This window comes from Anabas testudineus, chromosome 13 (assembly GCF_900324465.2).
Source record: "Anabas testudineus chromosome 13, fAnaTes1.2, whole genome shotgun sequence".
Classification (NCBI taxonomy): domain Eukaryota; kingdom Metazoa; phylum Chordata; class Actinopteri; order Anabantiformes; family Anabantidae; genus Anabas; species Anabas testudineus.
The window spans coordinates 739,723-756,029 of NC_046622.1; the positions used below are offsets into that span (position 1 = coordinate 739,723).

The following is a 16,307-nucleotide window of genomic DNA, read 5'->3' on the forward strand; positions in this document are numbered from 1 at the left end:
ATTCTGTTCTTCTCCTCTCTTCCTCCAGACTCTGGGACCCTGATTTCCAAAGGAAATGCAAAATTTACTTTGATCAGAGAACATAACTTTGGACCACTCAGCAGCAGTCCAGTCCTTTTTGTCTTTGGCCCAGGCGAGATGCTTCAGACGCTGTCTGTTGTTCAAGAGTGGCTCGACACAAGGACTGCGACAGCTGAAACCCATGTCTTACATACGTCTGTGTGTTGTGGTTCTTGAAGCACTGACTCCAGCTTCAGTCCACTCTTTGTGAATCTCCCCGCATTTTTGAATGGGTTTAGTTTCACAATCCTCTCCAGGGTGCAGTTATCCATATTGCTTCTACACTTTTTTCTACCACATCTTTTCCTTCCCTTCGCCTCTCTATTAATGTGCTTGGACACAGAGTTCTGTGAACAGCCAGCCTCTATAGCAATGACCTTTTGTGCGTTTGTCCTTGTGCAAGGTGTCAGTGGTCATCTTTTGGAAATCCTTTCTTTGTATTGGTCTTAATATTCAAATTTTCTGAGATACTGAATTTGGGTTTTTCATTAGTTGTCAGTTCTAATCATCAAAATTAAAAGAAATAAACCCTTGAAATATATGAGTCTGTGTGTAATGCATGAATATAATATACAAGTTTCACTTTTTGAACAGAATTAGTGAAATAAATCAACTTTTTGATGATATTCTAATTATATGACCAGCACCTGTAGTGCCGAAGAAGGAAGTTTAATTGGCACAAACCACTTGAGCCTCCCCCACTACCCCATGGGACAATTAAAATCTATGAAAAATGTCTTCACGAATGTTAGAAGGCTCACAATCGATGGATGGATGGACAATGGATTTAGGAGATGGGCAGACAAAGGTCTTAGAAAAATTAATCAGTTATTTAATGATCTAGAACTTTAATCATTCTCTCAACTCCAACAACAATATATGCTGCAGAAGAGTTGTATAAATATCCAGATAAGACACTACATCACAAGTCACGAAGAAAAAGAAAAAATTAGAGAAAATCCTAATAAGATAGAAGAATACGGTATTGGTATTATAGAAAGTAGTAGTATAGTTTGTTATAATAAAAGAGGTTGTCTGGGAAGACCTATGTGTAAACTTTCATAAAGGAATCAATAGTCAACTATTAATTGAAAACTGAAAATTTGATTTTTCTTATTTTACACAGCAGCCAATGTTGGTGCCAACTGTCCTATAATATTTACAGATTTAGATAAGATAGGAAGATGTATGAATCTCTACCTTTGTCCCATTGCATCCTGGAAATCCTGGTCGGCCAATGGGTCCTTCATGTCCAGGTAGTCCCTGAGAAAAAACACACAAACCGTGTTTTCAGAACATGTTAGAAACATGTTCTGAAAATCTGAAAAATAGAATGCTAATCTAATAAATCTCATCAGGTTGTTTTCTGGAAAAGCAGAGATTACTGGCAGTCCTGGGGGTCCTGGGAAACCTGATTTTCCTGGAAGACCCTGAAGATTAAAGAATATATGTTAGTGATCCATAACTCCATATTCTATCAAACAGCAGATGTATCCAACATGATTCTCAAAGAAAATCTGAAGTTGACGCAGTTCAATAAGCTGTCATACCCGAGAGCCCTTCACTCCAGGCCTTCCTGCTGCTCCCTGCTTCCCCTGAGAACAACAACAACAACAACAACAAAAAAAAAAGAGAATTTAATTAATTAATTAATTAATTAATTAGTTGGTTAATTACGTATTTCTTATTATCACCCCTAACATTTCTAATGACATTTGATACATCAAACACCAACACATGAAGAGTGATTTATAAGAACTTAATAAAAATTAATTAATTTACTGTATTGAACTTTAGTTTACCTAAGAAAAATAATTTACTACGGCAGATGTTAAAAATACTGTTGACAAATTTTAGAAAAACAGAACAACCCACAGTTTTTTTTCAGCACTGTAGCCAGGCTGACAAAGAGTCATAGCTCTGCCGAGCCAAGTAAAAAGGTCAGATTCAGTAATTAAATGTCAAAGTCAAGGCCCGCGAGATCATTTCTATATTATTGTTATTAATGGCCCGACGATATGAAGCGGTGGTAACACAATAAACTACAGATCCCATAATGCAGCGCTTCAGCTGCCTTGTCGAACACATTCCACGTTAATCAAGTTTAGCTTATGATGCTGCAAGTTATTATGAAGCTGGTCCTCAGGATGCCAAGTAATGTTGAACCATATCGTTACAACGGTGTTCCCAAATACGCACTTTGCTGATAAACTGAGTTCTCAAGGAGCTTTGGTGACTTTGACGAACAAGAAAATCATTTTGCCGTCGATTTGGAAACTTCACCTGTGCAGATTCAGATGGAGCTGAATGAGCTGCAGTGTAATGACTGAAGGTAAAGTAGGACACTGCAGGACCCGCACAGTTTATTCACTCCATTCCCGTAGAAATGTCCCAGCTCCGTCCACATGGGGCTCGAACCTTGTTTATGTTTGGTAGCACAAATCTTAGTGAGAAGCTCTTCTCAGTGATGAAGACTAACAAAACAGCACACAGGAGTCGTCTCACTGGTGAGAACCTACAGTCCATCCTGAGAATCTCCACAACACAGAACCTCACAACAAATATAAACGAACTTGTTGACAAAAACAGATGCAGCTCTGATAAAATGACTGAAGAGCAAAGACAACTGAATGATTTGATTTGTTATTGCTGAAAAGCACTAATTTTATTTATATTTCCAGGTTTTGTTATGCAGCATGTTCATATTTTGAATTTGTATAATTTTGACAGGATATATTTTTATAGAGAGTAAAATCTTTTGGGATATTTAAAATTTAAGTTAATTTTTTATATAAAATGACAGAAGATTAAAGACATTTGAATGTTTGTTCTTTTAATGTTTACTTTATTTCTAACTTGTATAATTTAGACAGGATATATTTTTATAGAAAGCAAAATAGTATAAGTTATTTAAGGTTTACGTTAAAAAAAGTTAAGTTTTAAAAGTTTTAGTGTGTTCAATAAATGTTTATCCTGTTCGGCCCGCGACTTAGTGTGTTTTGGATTTTGGGCCCCCTGTGCAATTGAGTTTGACACCCCTGCTCTAAACCATCAACATGTATTGTATGAGGATTTCCAGCCAGGATTTAGAGTACATCATAGAACAGCACTGGTAAAGGTCACTAATGATCTTCTATTAGACAGTCCATTGACAGTCCATACTCTCTATACTTGTCATGTTAGATCTTAGTGCTGCATTCACACTATAGATCACAACATTTTATTACACAGACTGGAACATGTCATTGGAATCAAAGGAACAGCACTAGAGTGGTTTAAATCGTATCTATCGGATAGATTTCAGTTTGTACACGTTAATGATGAGTCTTCCATGCACAGCAAAGTCAGCTATGGGGTTCCACAGGGATCTGTGCTTGGACCGATTCTTTTCACTTTATATATGTCGCCCCTAAGGCAATATTATTAGGAAGCACTCTATAAATTTCCATTGTTATGCAGATGATACCCAGCTATATTTATCTATGAAACACTTCTCCTCACTTATAAATCGCTTAATAAATCAGGCTCCATCTTATCTTAAAGACCTGATAGTTCCATATTTTCCAAGCAGAACTATCCATTTTCAGACTGCAAGTTTACTTGCAGTCTCTACATTTAAGACTAGACATAAAACTTTCCTTTTTTATAAAGCTTATAGTTAGAGATGGATCAGGTGACTCTGAACCATCTCTTAGTTCTGCTGATATAGGTTAGTCTGCTGGGGGACCTCTACTGATAAACTGAGCTCCTCTCCTCTCTCCTTTGTCCTTTATCCATTAAAATTCTAACATTTCATGTCATTAACTTTGTGTCTTCTCTCTCCTGTAGTTGTGTTTCCTCCTCTCTGTTCTCCTCTGCATGTATCCTCCTCCTTGGAGCTGTATATCTCCAGAGTCCAGTTACTGGTCCTACCAACATGCCCAGTGTTTTTCCTGCTTGTTGTTTTTTGTTGCCTGCTGTTCTTTTCTCTTTCCTCTTTTCACTCACCCCAACCGGTCGAGGCAGATATAGACGACTGAGGCGAGAACCTTAAGGAACTCCACAGTCAGTTACCATCATCCACTCTTACCTTTTCTCCAGGTAAGCCTGGGTGACCCTCTATTCCAGGGTAGCCGATAACTCCAGGAAGTCTATCGAATCCAGGGTATCCAGGTTCTCCCTGTAGAAGAGAGAGACAGAAGTTCAGATGATCCAAAAAAGGAAAAAAAAACCCAACTTTATTATTGGTACATAGTTTTTCCTCGTTACAGTTGTTCTAAACTCAGAAAGAAAAAAGGAACCACAACCAGAAATGAACCACATCAATACAGAAAACTAAGCCAACACACTGTGCAGTGGGTGGGAGGGATTGTTCAGGACTGAGAGGAGTTTGTTCAGCATCCTCCTCTCAGCTACAACATGTAGAAGGTCCAGCTCCACCCCCAGAACACAGCCAGCCCTCCTGATCACTTTGTTCAGCCCGTGTGTGTGCCACCTTCATGTTGCCGCCCCAGCAGACCACAGCATAGAGGATGACACTGGAACCACAGACTCAGAAAACATCCGCAGCATGGTGCTGCAGACGTTGAAGGACCTGAGTCTCCTCAGGAAGTACATCTGGCTCTGAGCCCTTCTGTACAATGCTGATGAGTTTTTAGTCCAGTCCAGTTTGTTGTCCAAGTACACTCCCAGGTATTTGTACTCGGACACGACCTCCACCTCCTCCCCCTGTATAGAGAGAGGGATGACGGGACTCCACCAGCTTCTTTGTTTTACTGATGTTCAGTTGAAGATGGTTGAGTCCACAAAACTGTCCACCACTCCACAGTACTCTGTGACATCTCCACCCTTAATCATCAGAGAACTTCTGAAGATGACAGGACTCTGAGTTGTCTGAGGTGTACAGGGTGAAGAGGAAGGGAGACAATACTGTCTCTTGTGGAGCACCTGTGCTACAGACCAGTGTCAGACCCACAGTTCTGCAGGCGGAAGTACTGAAGACATAATGTTTGGAACAGATCCGAGTCAGTTCACCTGTTGACACAGTGGTGGTAAACTCAGGTATAGTCAGGTCTGTCTGTGCTCCCGGTAGTGGTCCAGGTGCATTCAGGTTCATAAGTGAACAGAAGGGCGTTTCATGTTCAGCAGAGAGGAACCCATCTTTCTTCTCCTGTTGTTGAACACACCTGAGATCACAGTGCTCACACCTGGGTGGTCTGAGAAGCCACACCTGACTGAGTCACAGAGTGTAGCAGAGATACAAAGCCTTCAGGGTTCACTGCAGCTGAACTCAGATCTGAAAACTGTAACGTATTAGAGGAGCTATATTGATCACATATAAAACAAATGTAAAACGGTTCATTCAGTTTATTCACAATGTAAACAGGCTGAACTTTCTCTCAAAACGCAGAAAGAAGAATTTCACATATGAACCACCTCGTACAACCTTGAATAGTACGAATGAGTATGTACGTTTTCTCATACATCATCACAAAATGCTTCACAAAAGAGAAAAAGAACAGAGAAAAAGGTAAAACATAGAAACTACATATGAATACAGAGATGATGTAAACCCATATCACTTCACTTTAGGAATAAATTGGACCACAGTACACCCAAAACAATCAGTAAACCCACATTAAACTCCTCTAGACCCTCATCACCGCACACGTTTTAACAGAGGCTGAAAAGCCAAGGATGATGCTAGAATATGTCAGGTGAGCGACCGTGGTTCACCTGGTGAAATAATCCTCAAAATGCATTAAATCTGCTTAAAACTGGAAAATTCAAACAAAGTCTTTTAATACTGTCTTTAACTGCAGTCTGATTTCAATTTGTTCTTTGTCCAAAATCTCTTCAGCGAATGCACAGCTGTGTTTTCCGGGCACCAGGTGCAAACAGTGGCACTGCCACATGCTCTCTGCCTTCTCCACCTGATTCACCCTCATCTGTTATGATGGATGAAACTGCTATATGCTGCACTTTGGAGTTAGAATGGTGTTTCTTATATATTAAGGGTGCCATTTTAACGGCTCTGTTGATCCATTGATTGTCCTTGTTGCATGAAGAGCTGCTGCACACTGATAAGTGATAACCTTCTTACATGTTCTGTACAGATATAAAGTTTGGATCAGATCCTACACACAGTTGTGTAAATAAGGCCTCGGGTCCTACTGATGTCTGCAGTGACCGTGGGTCACCACTGGAGAGCAGCCCACTGACACTGGTCCTGCCTCAGTGAGGTCTACCAGGTCTTTAGATTCTCTGGCTACAGGCGGATACACAAACCTCTGATAGCCCTGATTAGCCTGAGAGGACAACTGCAGACAGACATTTCTTAGAGCTGTAAAAGTACCGTCACTATAAAATAAAATAAAATTAAATTAAATTAAATTAAATTAAATAAAATACAATAATTTATCTTGCATTTACTGGTTATTTTCTGCAGAAGAATCAAAGACCAATATGTGTCTGTGTTGTAAATAAGTGTTCATATCACTGGATAAAGACAGACATTTAGACATCTTCTCACCTTTTGACCTTTGACCCCATCACAGTGACATAAAGACTTCCCGCTGCAGTGACAAACCTGCAGAGATACAACCAGAAGATAACAAATAAGGTTTTCATCAGTGCGACAATTAAACAGGATCAAACAACAGAAAAGTGGAAGAAGTTAAAACGTTTCAAGTTCATAGTAACAGTACAGGTCTGAGTCAGACCTGTATCTGCAGGTGTAATAAACCTCGGCTTAGACCGCAGCACTGCTGCTGAACATGTTTCTTCATGATATCAGACATTTTTCTGCAGCCTGGAACCCAAACATCTTCATGTATCCTGCAGGTGTAACAGTGCTGTGTGATAAACAGAACCAGCAGACAGCAGACATACAGGTTGAAGGCCTGATTATCTTCGTTCCTGTCTCAGGGCGCCTCAGTGACAGGAGATGCCCCAACACGTCCCGCAGCAGGGCACCATGGGTAATGTTCTACATTTACTTTACTGTGAGGATTCAGCAGCTTCACGCAGAGACCTGCAGACGCTCTCTATCTGATCTTGATTGGTTTTGTGCATCACGCAACGTGCAAATAAAGTACTTGAGTAAATGTATTTACTTCCATTTGACTTCTGAGCCCCCCCATTGTGGGATGTTACCCCCACCATACATAACTGTAGGGATGATATTTGCAGGTGATGCACGGTGCTGTAAAGGTGTCTGAAGCTCTGTTAGTGGAGTCAAGAGTCAAGTTTTAATTATGGAAACAGCAGTGACTGATCTCAGGGGGTTGGACAATGAGGCCAGATGTTCAAATTACTGTTTGGTGGTTCAGCAAAAGGAGCATCAGCTTGAGACACGAAGTCTCGAACTTCTGCATCTTCATCATGTATCATTTTCTTAGCTGCAGGAAACAGTCAAGTCAAGCTGCCTGGAGTGCACTTGGGAGTAGTGTTTAGGTTATTGCTGTTTCGGTCGGGAACGAATGGAACAAGAGGCAAAATGAGTTGCAGCATTAAGAGATAGTACCCTGTCCCTGTGTCAAACCTAGAGTTTGGAGGAGCTGCTCCTTCAAGGTAAAAGGAGACAGCAGCAGTTGGTTTCACATGGAGGCGCCGGGGTAGACCCGGAACATACTACAGAGATTTTCTATATTATCTGGCCGGTGAATGTCTCAGTGTTCCTCAGGTTAAGCTGGAAAAACGGTCCTGAGAGATGTTGGAACTACCTTACTGAAGGTGCTGCGACTGTGACCTGACCCAGGAAAAGTGGAAGATAATGGATCAGTCATTTATCCAATATTATGATGAATACTTCTACCTGGAGTGTTTGTACACCGTGGTATTACTAAATTTACTTCAGTAAATATCAGAAGACTTCCACTGCTGACAACTGGACGAGTTAACTAACTAAATGATTTCATTTAAAATGAGATGATCACTGAAATGTTTCCACACACTGTTCTTCTGCTTTTATCTGATCAGAGTTCTGTTTGTATTTCACTGCTGCGTGTGCACGTGCGTGCACGTGCGACTTTGCCAGTAATAACATCAGATCAGGACAAAAGGCTGAAACAGAAAACAGACAAACTAAAACAACAGACTGAGACCAGACGCTCCGTGCGTCTGTGGTGGCGGAGGAAACATTCAGTGTAATTTCACAGCATGAAATACTACAAACAGGACATTTTACTGTGAAAGTATAAAGGTGTCTTCAATAAAATGTCTGTTGATTGGTCAGGTCAGGACCTTTTTACTTTTACATCTAAACTCCGATCATTCATACTAAAGCATTAACCTGGAATATGAATCTGTTCTGTAGTAAAGTCATTTGGTATTTAATATGTTAAAGTAATAAAATGTAGGAGACTTTGTTGTGTTCCATTACTGAGAGAAACAGGGTTTACTTCCTGTTTCAGCTACTGGTCATGCTCAGACTACAAACAAGTGCACTATTTGATGACTGGAAGTGATGGAGAGGTCACACTCCACCTGTCATGATGTGACCAGAAGAATCAAGTGTGCAACAGCAGTTTCATGAAGTGCTTCTTATCAAACACTAAACCGTCAAAAGCTGCTCATATGATTTCACCTTAAAAATGTAAGAAACTGAGAGCAGATGTGAAAGTGAAGGAGGAGAACACACGTGTGAGTGTGTTCCCACAAACTAACATGAACTCACTGCACACTCAACCTCTGAACATCCATTTCTTCCCCTGTGATGAGATGTGTTAGGTGGAAATCAGTAAAAGGAAATTGCTCGTGGGTCGCTAAAAAAGATAAAGAGACGAGGAGCAGAGGACCGTCCGAATCTAAACTCAACTAGTGTTCATGCGAATCCACTGGTTTATTCTTGGAAACGAATCTCTGTACAGGACATCTTCAAATACACGGTTTTCCACAACCATCAGCTGACTCAGAGTTAATTTACAGTCCCCTCAAACGTTTGTTGTTAGAATCACAGTGAGAAACTGAGAGCTGTCTGTAGGGGGACGGCAGCCATTTTAAACCCGAAGGAAAAGGAACAGAACCAGCAATTAGGAACGTCCTGAAAAAGAAAGAAACCACTGGAGCACCGAGCAACATATGCACAGTGGAACAGAAGCATTATGAGAGCAGGAAAACGTCAAAACAACAGTCAGTGAGATCAGCAGCAGCCTCCACAGAGCAGGACAAGGTTCCAGTTAAGTGATTATTAGTGCAACCATCAAAGCCTGAAACCTGGACCACATAACGATGGTCGAGGGGTCGTAGTTCAGGGTTTCAGTGGATCCAGGACTCTGAAGATCCACTGCACTGCTGTCAGAGTGGTTCACCTGCCCCAACACACACTGAGCTGTAGATCAGGCAGGTTTAGTATTAGAATCGTTCTCCTGTCTACGTTGGCGTAAATGGGGACACAGTGAAGTGACCCCCACAAGACCAGGACCAGGACCAACTGTCTGCAGCAGGTGTCATGAAAAGTCACACAAGCTCTGAGTTCACGTGTTTCTGTTGAGTTGCAGTTTTTCTACAGCGTCTCGATCAACCGTTTATTTTAGGTCCGATTAAAAGAACAGTGGGACGCAGGCAGGTCCACAAGTATTTGGACAGTGACAGTTTCCAAATGCACCACAGTGGACGAGGACTGACACTAAGCTGTGTTGGAGGTGAACACTTTATGTTCTGGCAGCAGTTTGAAACCTCTGACCTCAGGTTCACGTCTCAGATCTGTACCAGTGTTGTCTCATGAGGGACATGTCTGTCCCACACACCGTTATATCTGTCCTGTGCTGTGTCCTATGCCAGCCTCTCACATCCGCTCTGTGTCCACCTGTGTGTGTGTGTGTGTCCACCTGTGTGTGTGTGTGTCCACCTGTGTGTGTGTGTGTGTCCACCTGTGTGTGTGTGTGTGTGTGTGTGTGTGTGTGTGTGTCCACCTGTGTGTGTGTGTGTGTGTCCACCTGTGTGTGTGTGTGTGTGTCCACCTGTGTGTGTGTGTGTGTCCACCTGTGTGTGTGTGTCCACCTGTGTGTGTGTGTCCACCTGTGTGTGTGTGTGTCCACCTGTGTGTGTGTGTGTGTGTCCACCTGTGTGTGTGTGTGTGTCCACCTGTGTGTGTGTGTGTGTGTCCACCTGTGTGTGTGTGTGTGTCCACCTGTGTGTGTGTGTGTCCACCTGTGTGTGTGTGTGTGTCCACCTGTGTGTGTGTGTGTCCACCTGTGTGTGTGTGTGTCCACCTGTGTGTGTGTGTGTGTCCACCTGTGTGTGTGTGTGTGTCCACCTGTGTGTGTGTGTCCACTCACCCTCTCCGCGTGTCCTGGAGTAGGAAGCAGCAGCAGCAGCAGCAGCAGCGGCGGCGCGGTCCTCCACCTCGGGACGCTCCTAGCCTCCATGTAGACGGTCAAACGGCTGCAAACTCCCCGCTGATCTCCGCCTCCCGCCCGAACTCGGCTCGGCTCGGCTCAGCTCGGCAGAGACTCCACTTCTCACCTCCGTCCGACGCGTCCGGTCCTCAGGGCTCCGTGCGCCTCGTCCTCGACGCAACACGTTCGCTCTTGGTGAAGTGCGGTTCGTCTGGGAGGTGAACAGCAGCGGGGGTGGGGGTGGGGTTGGGGGCACTGTCATCAGCAAGACCAGTTTTCAGGTTTTCTTCCAGCATCAGTCAGTTCCGGTCCAGTATTTTCGGATCAGTGTGAAACATTTAACAAACTCTTCACCGGCTGCAGGATGTGCAGGTTTTCAGACCGGGGACTGGACCAGTGACGGTTTTCAGTTCTGCCTCCATCCTGCAGCAGGCGAGGACCAGGACAGAGACAAGAACAGTCTCCAAACCACCAGCACCCACAAAATCACGTCCGGTCAGGTCCCGTCCTGATCTACACAGGTGATTTGTAATTCAACCTGCAGGTTACTCATGTCTGACCAATCAAATCCAATCATTCATCAAACACAATCAATGAATCAATCAGCAAGTTACACGGTGTGTTCGGGAAAAACGGGACATTTGAGCTCTGCTCTGTTTCCCTTTGACTCAATGGAACAAAACATTTTTATCTTTAATCTCACCACAACATCACCTGTCTGTTTTTTCACCTGTGTGACGCCACCTCTGGGGGCGGAGCTGTAGGTCAGCCAGGTCTGCAAGAGGTGAAGGGGACAGTGAAACACAGGTGGTTTTAAATGTACTGTACCATGAGAACACACTGGAAAATGGAAAAATGTCCCGTTAATAAACCAGAATTCCTGTCAGGGCTCATTGTGATGCTGGGGGGTCAGACCCAGGTCAGGTCAGCAGACCCAATCACACATTCATAGTCATTCTCAAACCTTTGGTGAATTTAGAGTCATCAAAATAAAAACGCAAGTAGAGTGGTTGGGGGGGGGGGGTCTGTCACATCAAGCTGAATTTAATAGAATTCTGTTTTCATACATGTCAGAAACAAGTTAGAGAGGTTTGTGCTGTGATCATCATCATCAGGCTGGAAACAGTCAGTCCTCAAAACCCAAACCCTCATTACAAAATAAAAGCTTCAGTATATTCAGGCTATTCAGAGAAGAAGTGGCCTCAGGGGGGGCACTCCTGCCATTTCAGAGGTACTACGTGCACTGGAAGTGTCTGAAAGGGACAACTGAGATAATTTAGAGAAAATGGGAAGTATACATCAACCAGCCAGAACATTAATACCACCTGTTAATGTTTTATTATGGTGGTGTACGGGAGTCAGCTGCTCGTCATCAGATGTCAGAACATGGCTCATGAAGTGTAAAGGTTTGAGGTGTGTGACATTAAGACAGCAGCATTCGATTAAGGCATCGATGTGCAGTAATTTGACCTCAGACCGAGGCTGCAGAGCTCAGGGAAATCAGAAAGTCTTGGTAGAACAGAATTGAAAGGGAAGTGGCTACAGGATAGGATCCAAGTTTTTCAACGGAGCAGGGAGAGAAGAGGCACCTTAAAAATAACCAGAGGCTTATTTACTGAAGGTAATCTGGTTATGCCCAAAGATGAACTCTGGTAACCTCAGAGTTCTGTATTTACTGTGGGAAACACATGAAAATACATGAAGTTCTGCATTCCGTAACCGGGTTCATCAGCTCATCACACATTAAACCTATTTACAGCAAATATTCCAGAAGAAGAGGAAACAGACTAAAAGACATTTTACAGTTTCTTAAAAAGCCCCCAATAAACTAATTAACTAATTAAAGTAATCAGGTCCTGAACAGTGATGATGAACAGTGATGAACAGTGATGAACAGTGATGATGAACAGTGATGATGAACAGTGATGATGAACAGTGATGAACAGTGATGAACAGTGATGATGAACAGTGATGATGACCAGTGATGATGAACAGTGATGATGACCAGTGATGATGACCAGTGATGATGAACAGTGATGATGAACAGTGATGATGAACAGTGATGAACAGTGATGAACAGTGATGAACAGTGATGATGAACAGTGATGAACAGTGATGATGAACAGTGATGATGAACAGTGATGATGAACAGTGATGAACAGTGATGAACAGTGATGATGAACAGTGATGAACAGTGATGATGAACAGTGATGAACAGTGATGATGAACAGTGATGAACAGTGATGAACAGTGATGAACAGTGATGATGAACAGTGATGAACAGTGATGAACAGTGATGATGAACAGTGATGATGAACAGTGATGAACAGTGATGATGAACAGTGATGAACAGTGATGAACAGTGATGAACAGTGATGACCAGTGATGATGAACAGTGATGAACAGTGATGAACAGTGATGAACAGTGATGATGAACAGTGATGAACAGTGATGATGAACAGTGATGATGAACAGTGATGAACAGTGATGATGAACAGTGATAATGAACAGTGATGAACAGTGATGAACAGTGATGAACAGTGATGATGAACAGTGATAATGAACAGTGATGAACAGTGATGAACAGTGATGAACAGTGATGAACAGTGATGATGAACAGTGATGAACAGTGATGATGAACAGTGATGAACAGTGATGAACAGTGATGAACAGTGATGATGAACAGTGATGAACAGTGATGATGAACAGTGATGAACAGTGATGAACAGTGATGAACAGTGATGATGAACAGTGATGATGAACAGTGATGAACAGTGATGAACAGTGATGATGAACAGTGATGATGAACAGTGATGAACAGTGATGAACAGTGATGAACAGTGATGATGAACAGTGATGATGAGATGATGAACAGTGATGAACAGTGATGAACAGTGATGATGAACAGTGATGAACAGTGATGATGAACAGTGATGAACAGTGATGAACAGTGATGAACAGTGATGATGAACAGTGATGAACAGTGATGATGAACAGTGATGATGAACAGTGATGATGAACAGTGATGAACAGTGATGAACAGTGATGAACAGTGATGAACAGTGATGATGAACAGTGATGATGAACAGTGATGAACAGTGATGATGAACAGTGATGATGAACAGTGATGATGAACAGTGATGAACAGTGATGATGAACAGTGATGAACAGTGATGATGAACAGTGATGAACAGTGATGATGAACAGTGATGAACAGTGATGAACAGTGATGAACAGTGATGATGAACAGTGATGAACAGATGATGAACAGTGATGATGAACAGTGATGATGAACAGTGATGAACAGTGATGATGAACAGTGATGAACAGTGATGAACAGTGATGAACAGTGATGACCAGTGATGATGAACAGTGATGAACAGTGATGAACAGTGATGAACAGTGATGATGAACAGTGATGATGAACAGTGATGAACAGTGATGAACAGTGATGAACAGTGATGATGAACAGTGATGAACAGTGATGATGAACAGTGATGATGAACAGTGATGAACAGTGATGATGAACAGTGATGATGAACAGTGATGAACAGTGATGAACAGTGATGAACAGTGATGATGAACAGTGATAATGAACAGTGATGAACAGTGATGAACAGTGATGAACAGTGATGAACAGTGATGATGAACAGTGATAATGAACAGTGATGAACAGTGATGAACAGTGATGAACAGTGATGATGAACAGTGATGAACAGTGATGATGAACAGTGATGAACAGTGATGAACAGTGATGAACAGTGATGATGAACAGTGATGATGAACAGTGATGAACAGTGATGAACAGTGATGATGAACAGTGATGATGAACAGTGATGAACAGTGATGAACAGTGATGAACAGTGATGATGAACAGTGATGATGAACAGTGATGAACAGTGATGAACAGTGATGATGAACAGTGATGAACAGTGATGATGAACAGTGATGAACAGTGATGAACAGTGATGAACAGTGATGATGAACAGTGATGAACAGTGATGATGAACAGTGATGATGAACAGTGATGATGAACAGTGATGAACAGTGATGAACAGTGATGAACAGTGATGAACAGTGATGATGAACAGTGATGATGAACAGTGATGAACAGTGATGATGAACAGTGATGATGAACAGTGATGATGAACAGTGATGAACAGTGATGAACAGTGATGAACAGTGATGATGAACAGTGATGATGAACAGTGATGAACAGTGATGATGAACAGTGATGAACAGTGATGATGAACAGTGATGAACAGTGATGAACAGTGATGATGAACAGTGATGATGAACAGTGATGATGAACAGTGATGAACAGTGATGAACAGTGATGAACAGTGATGAACAGTGATGATGAACAGTGATGAACAGTGATGATGAACAGTGATGAACAGTGATGAACAGTGATGAACAGTGATGATGAACATTGATGATGAACAGTGATGAACAGTGATGAACAGTGATGATGAACAGTGATGAACAGTGATGAACAGTGATGATGAACAGTGATGAACAGTGATGAACAGTGATGATGAACAGTGATGAACAGTGATGATGAACATTGATGATGAACAGTGATGAACAGTGATGAACAGTGATGATGAACAGTGATGAACAGTGATGATGAACAGTGATGAACAGTGATGAACAGTGATGAACAGTGATGATGAACAGTGATGAACAGTGATGATGAACAGTGATGATGAACAGTGATGAACAGTGATGATGAACAGTGATGAACAGTGATGAACAGTGATGATGAACAGTGATGAACAGTGATGATGAACAGTGATGAACAGTGATGAACAGTGATGATGAACAGTGATGAACAGTGATGAACAGTGATGATGAACAGTGATGAACAGTGATGATGAACAGGACACTTTTTGATGTTACAGCTGCTCAGAGACACGTTAATACAGGAAAATAGAAACAGTGAATTCACATCTCACAGTTGACATCTGAGTAGATTTTTACAGACACAGTTCTATTTTTCAGATCCGTATGTTGTTATGTTTTGTGGCATTAGGATCGTGTCCTTCCTTCCATTATGTATCCTGATCTGTGTATCATGTCCAACTATTTAAAGGCACAAGCTGCAGCAGGGAGTTGAACCGTACTTTTATTTTGAAGGGCTGGGCACAGGAAGTGTGTGTCGCAGCTACCTGAGCTGCTCAGTGTGTGAGAGCTGCTCCGAGCTGCTCCACACTTCACACTGACATGAAAACTGTGTGAGGCTTCACGACGAGCGCGAGACCTTCAGGTAAGAAACACCTGTGGCTGTGCGAGTGCGCGCGTGTGCGCGCGAGTGTGTGTGACTCACCTGTTCCCTGTGTGTGAGGTTTGAAGCAGTCGACTGTTAATTAGCCACTAAATGAGCTCTAATTGGAGGCTGACGTCAGAAGGTTAATTAACGTAATGAGGAAGAAGTAACGGAGTACTTTTACTCAGCTGCTGTACTGCAGTTCTCCATCCTGCAGACTCCTGTTGGAAAGAGATTCAGCTGAGACAGTTACACTGTGATGAAGTTACTTTTTCTTTGTTCTGGTAACTTGGTACTGGTACAAGTACTGAGATCTTTCTGAAGTAAAACTACTACAGTGTAAAAACAGTGTGGTACAATAGTGTATTCATTTGACCTAAAGTATCGTCAGTAAAATACATTCAAAGGATTCAAAGTAAAAGTACTGTGCGGTGTGAGGTGAGGCTCGTTACTGTCGTGGCTCCTCGTACGACACTCACTAAAGTTTATTAGAATTATACTGTAGTGAAGTACACAGCATCAGAGAATACTCCACTACAAGTATTTTAAATTATGTTGAAGCTTCATTCTGCAGAATGCTGTGTGAACTCACCTTAAACCTGACTTCATGACATCACATTAGTTTGGAGCCAATCAGGGAGCAGGATGTAGCCGTCATA

General features: G+C 42.1%; 2 protein-coding genes across 2 annotated transcripts in view; one reads left to right on the forward strand and one right to left on the reverse strand.

Annotated features, from left to right (window-relative positions):
- col4a3 (collagen, type IV, alpha 3) overlaps window positions 1-11,039 on the reverse strand; it is a 37,430-nt gene extending 26,391 nt beyond the window's left edge. The window contains exons 1-6 of the mRNA XM_026371716.1: window positions 10,320-11,039; window positions 6,572-6,628; window positions 4,130-4,219; window positions 1,611-1,655; window positions 1,446-1,490; window positions 1,261-1,323 (exon numbers count right to left, since the gene is read on the reverse strand). Coding sequence (XP_026227501.1) covers window positions 1,261-1,323; window positions 1,446-1,490; window positions 1,611-1,655; window positions 4,130-4,219; window positions 6,572-6,628; window positions 10,320-10,409 — 390 coding nt within the window. The 5' untranslated portion in view covers window positions 10,410-11,039. The remainder of the gene's footprint in view (window positions 1-1,260; window positions 1,324-1,445; window positions 1,491-1,610; window positions 1,656-4,129; window positions 4,220-6,571; window positions 6,629-10,319) is intronic.
- Window positions 11,040-15,572: 4,533 nt separating this feature from the next.
- Window positions 15,573-16,307, forward strand: part of col4a4 (collagen, type IV, alpha 4) — a 42,276-nt gene continuing 41,541 nt past the window's right edge. The window contains exon 1 of the mRNA XM_026366984.1: window positions 15,573-15,648. The gene's annotated coding sequence lies outside the window, so the exon portion shown is untranslated. The remainder of the gene's footprint in view (window positions 15,649-16,307) is intronic.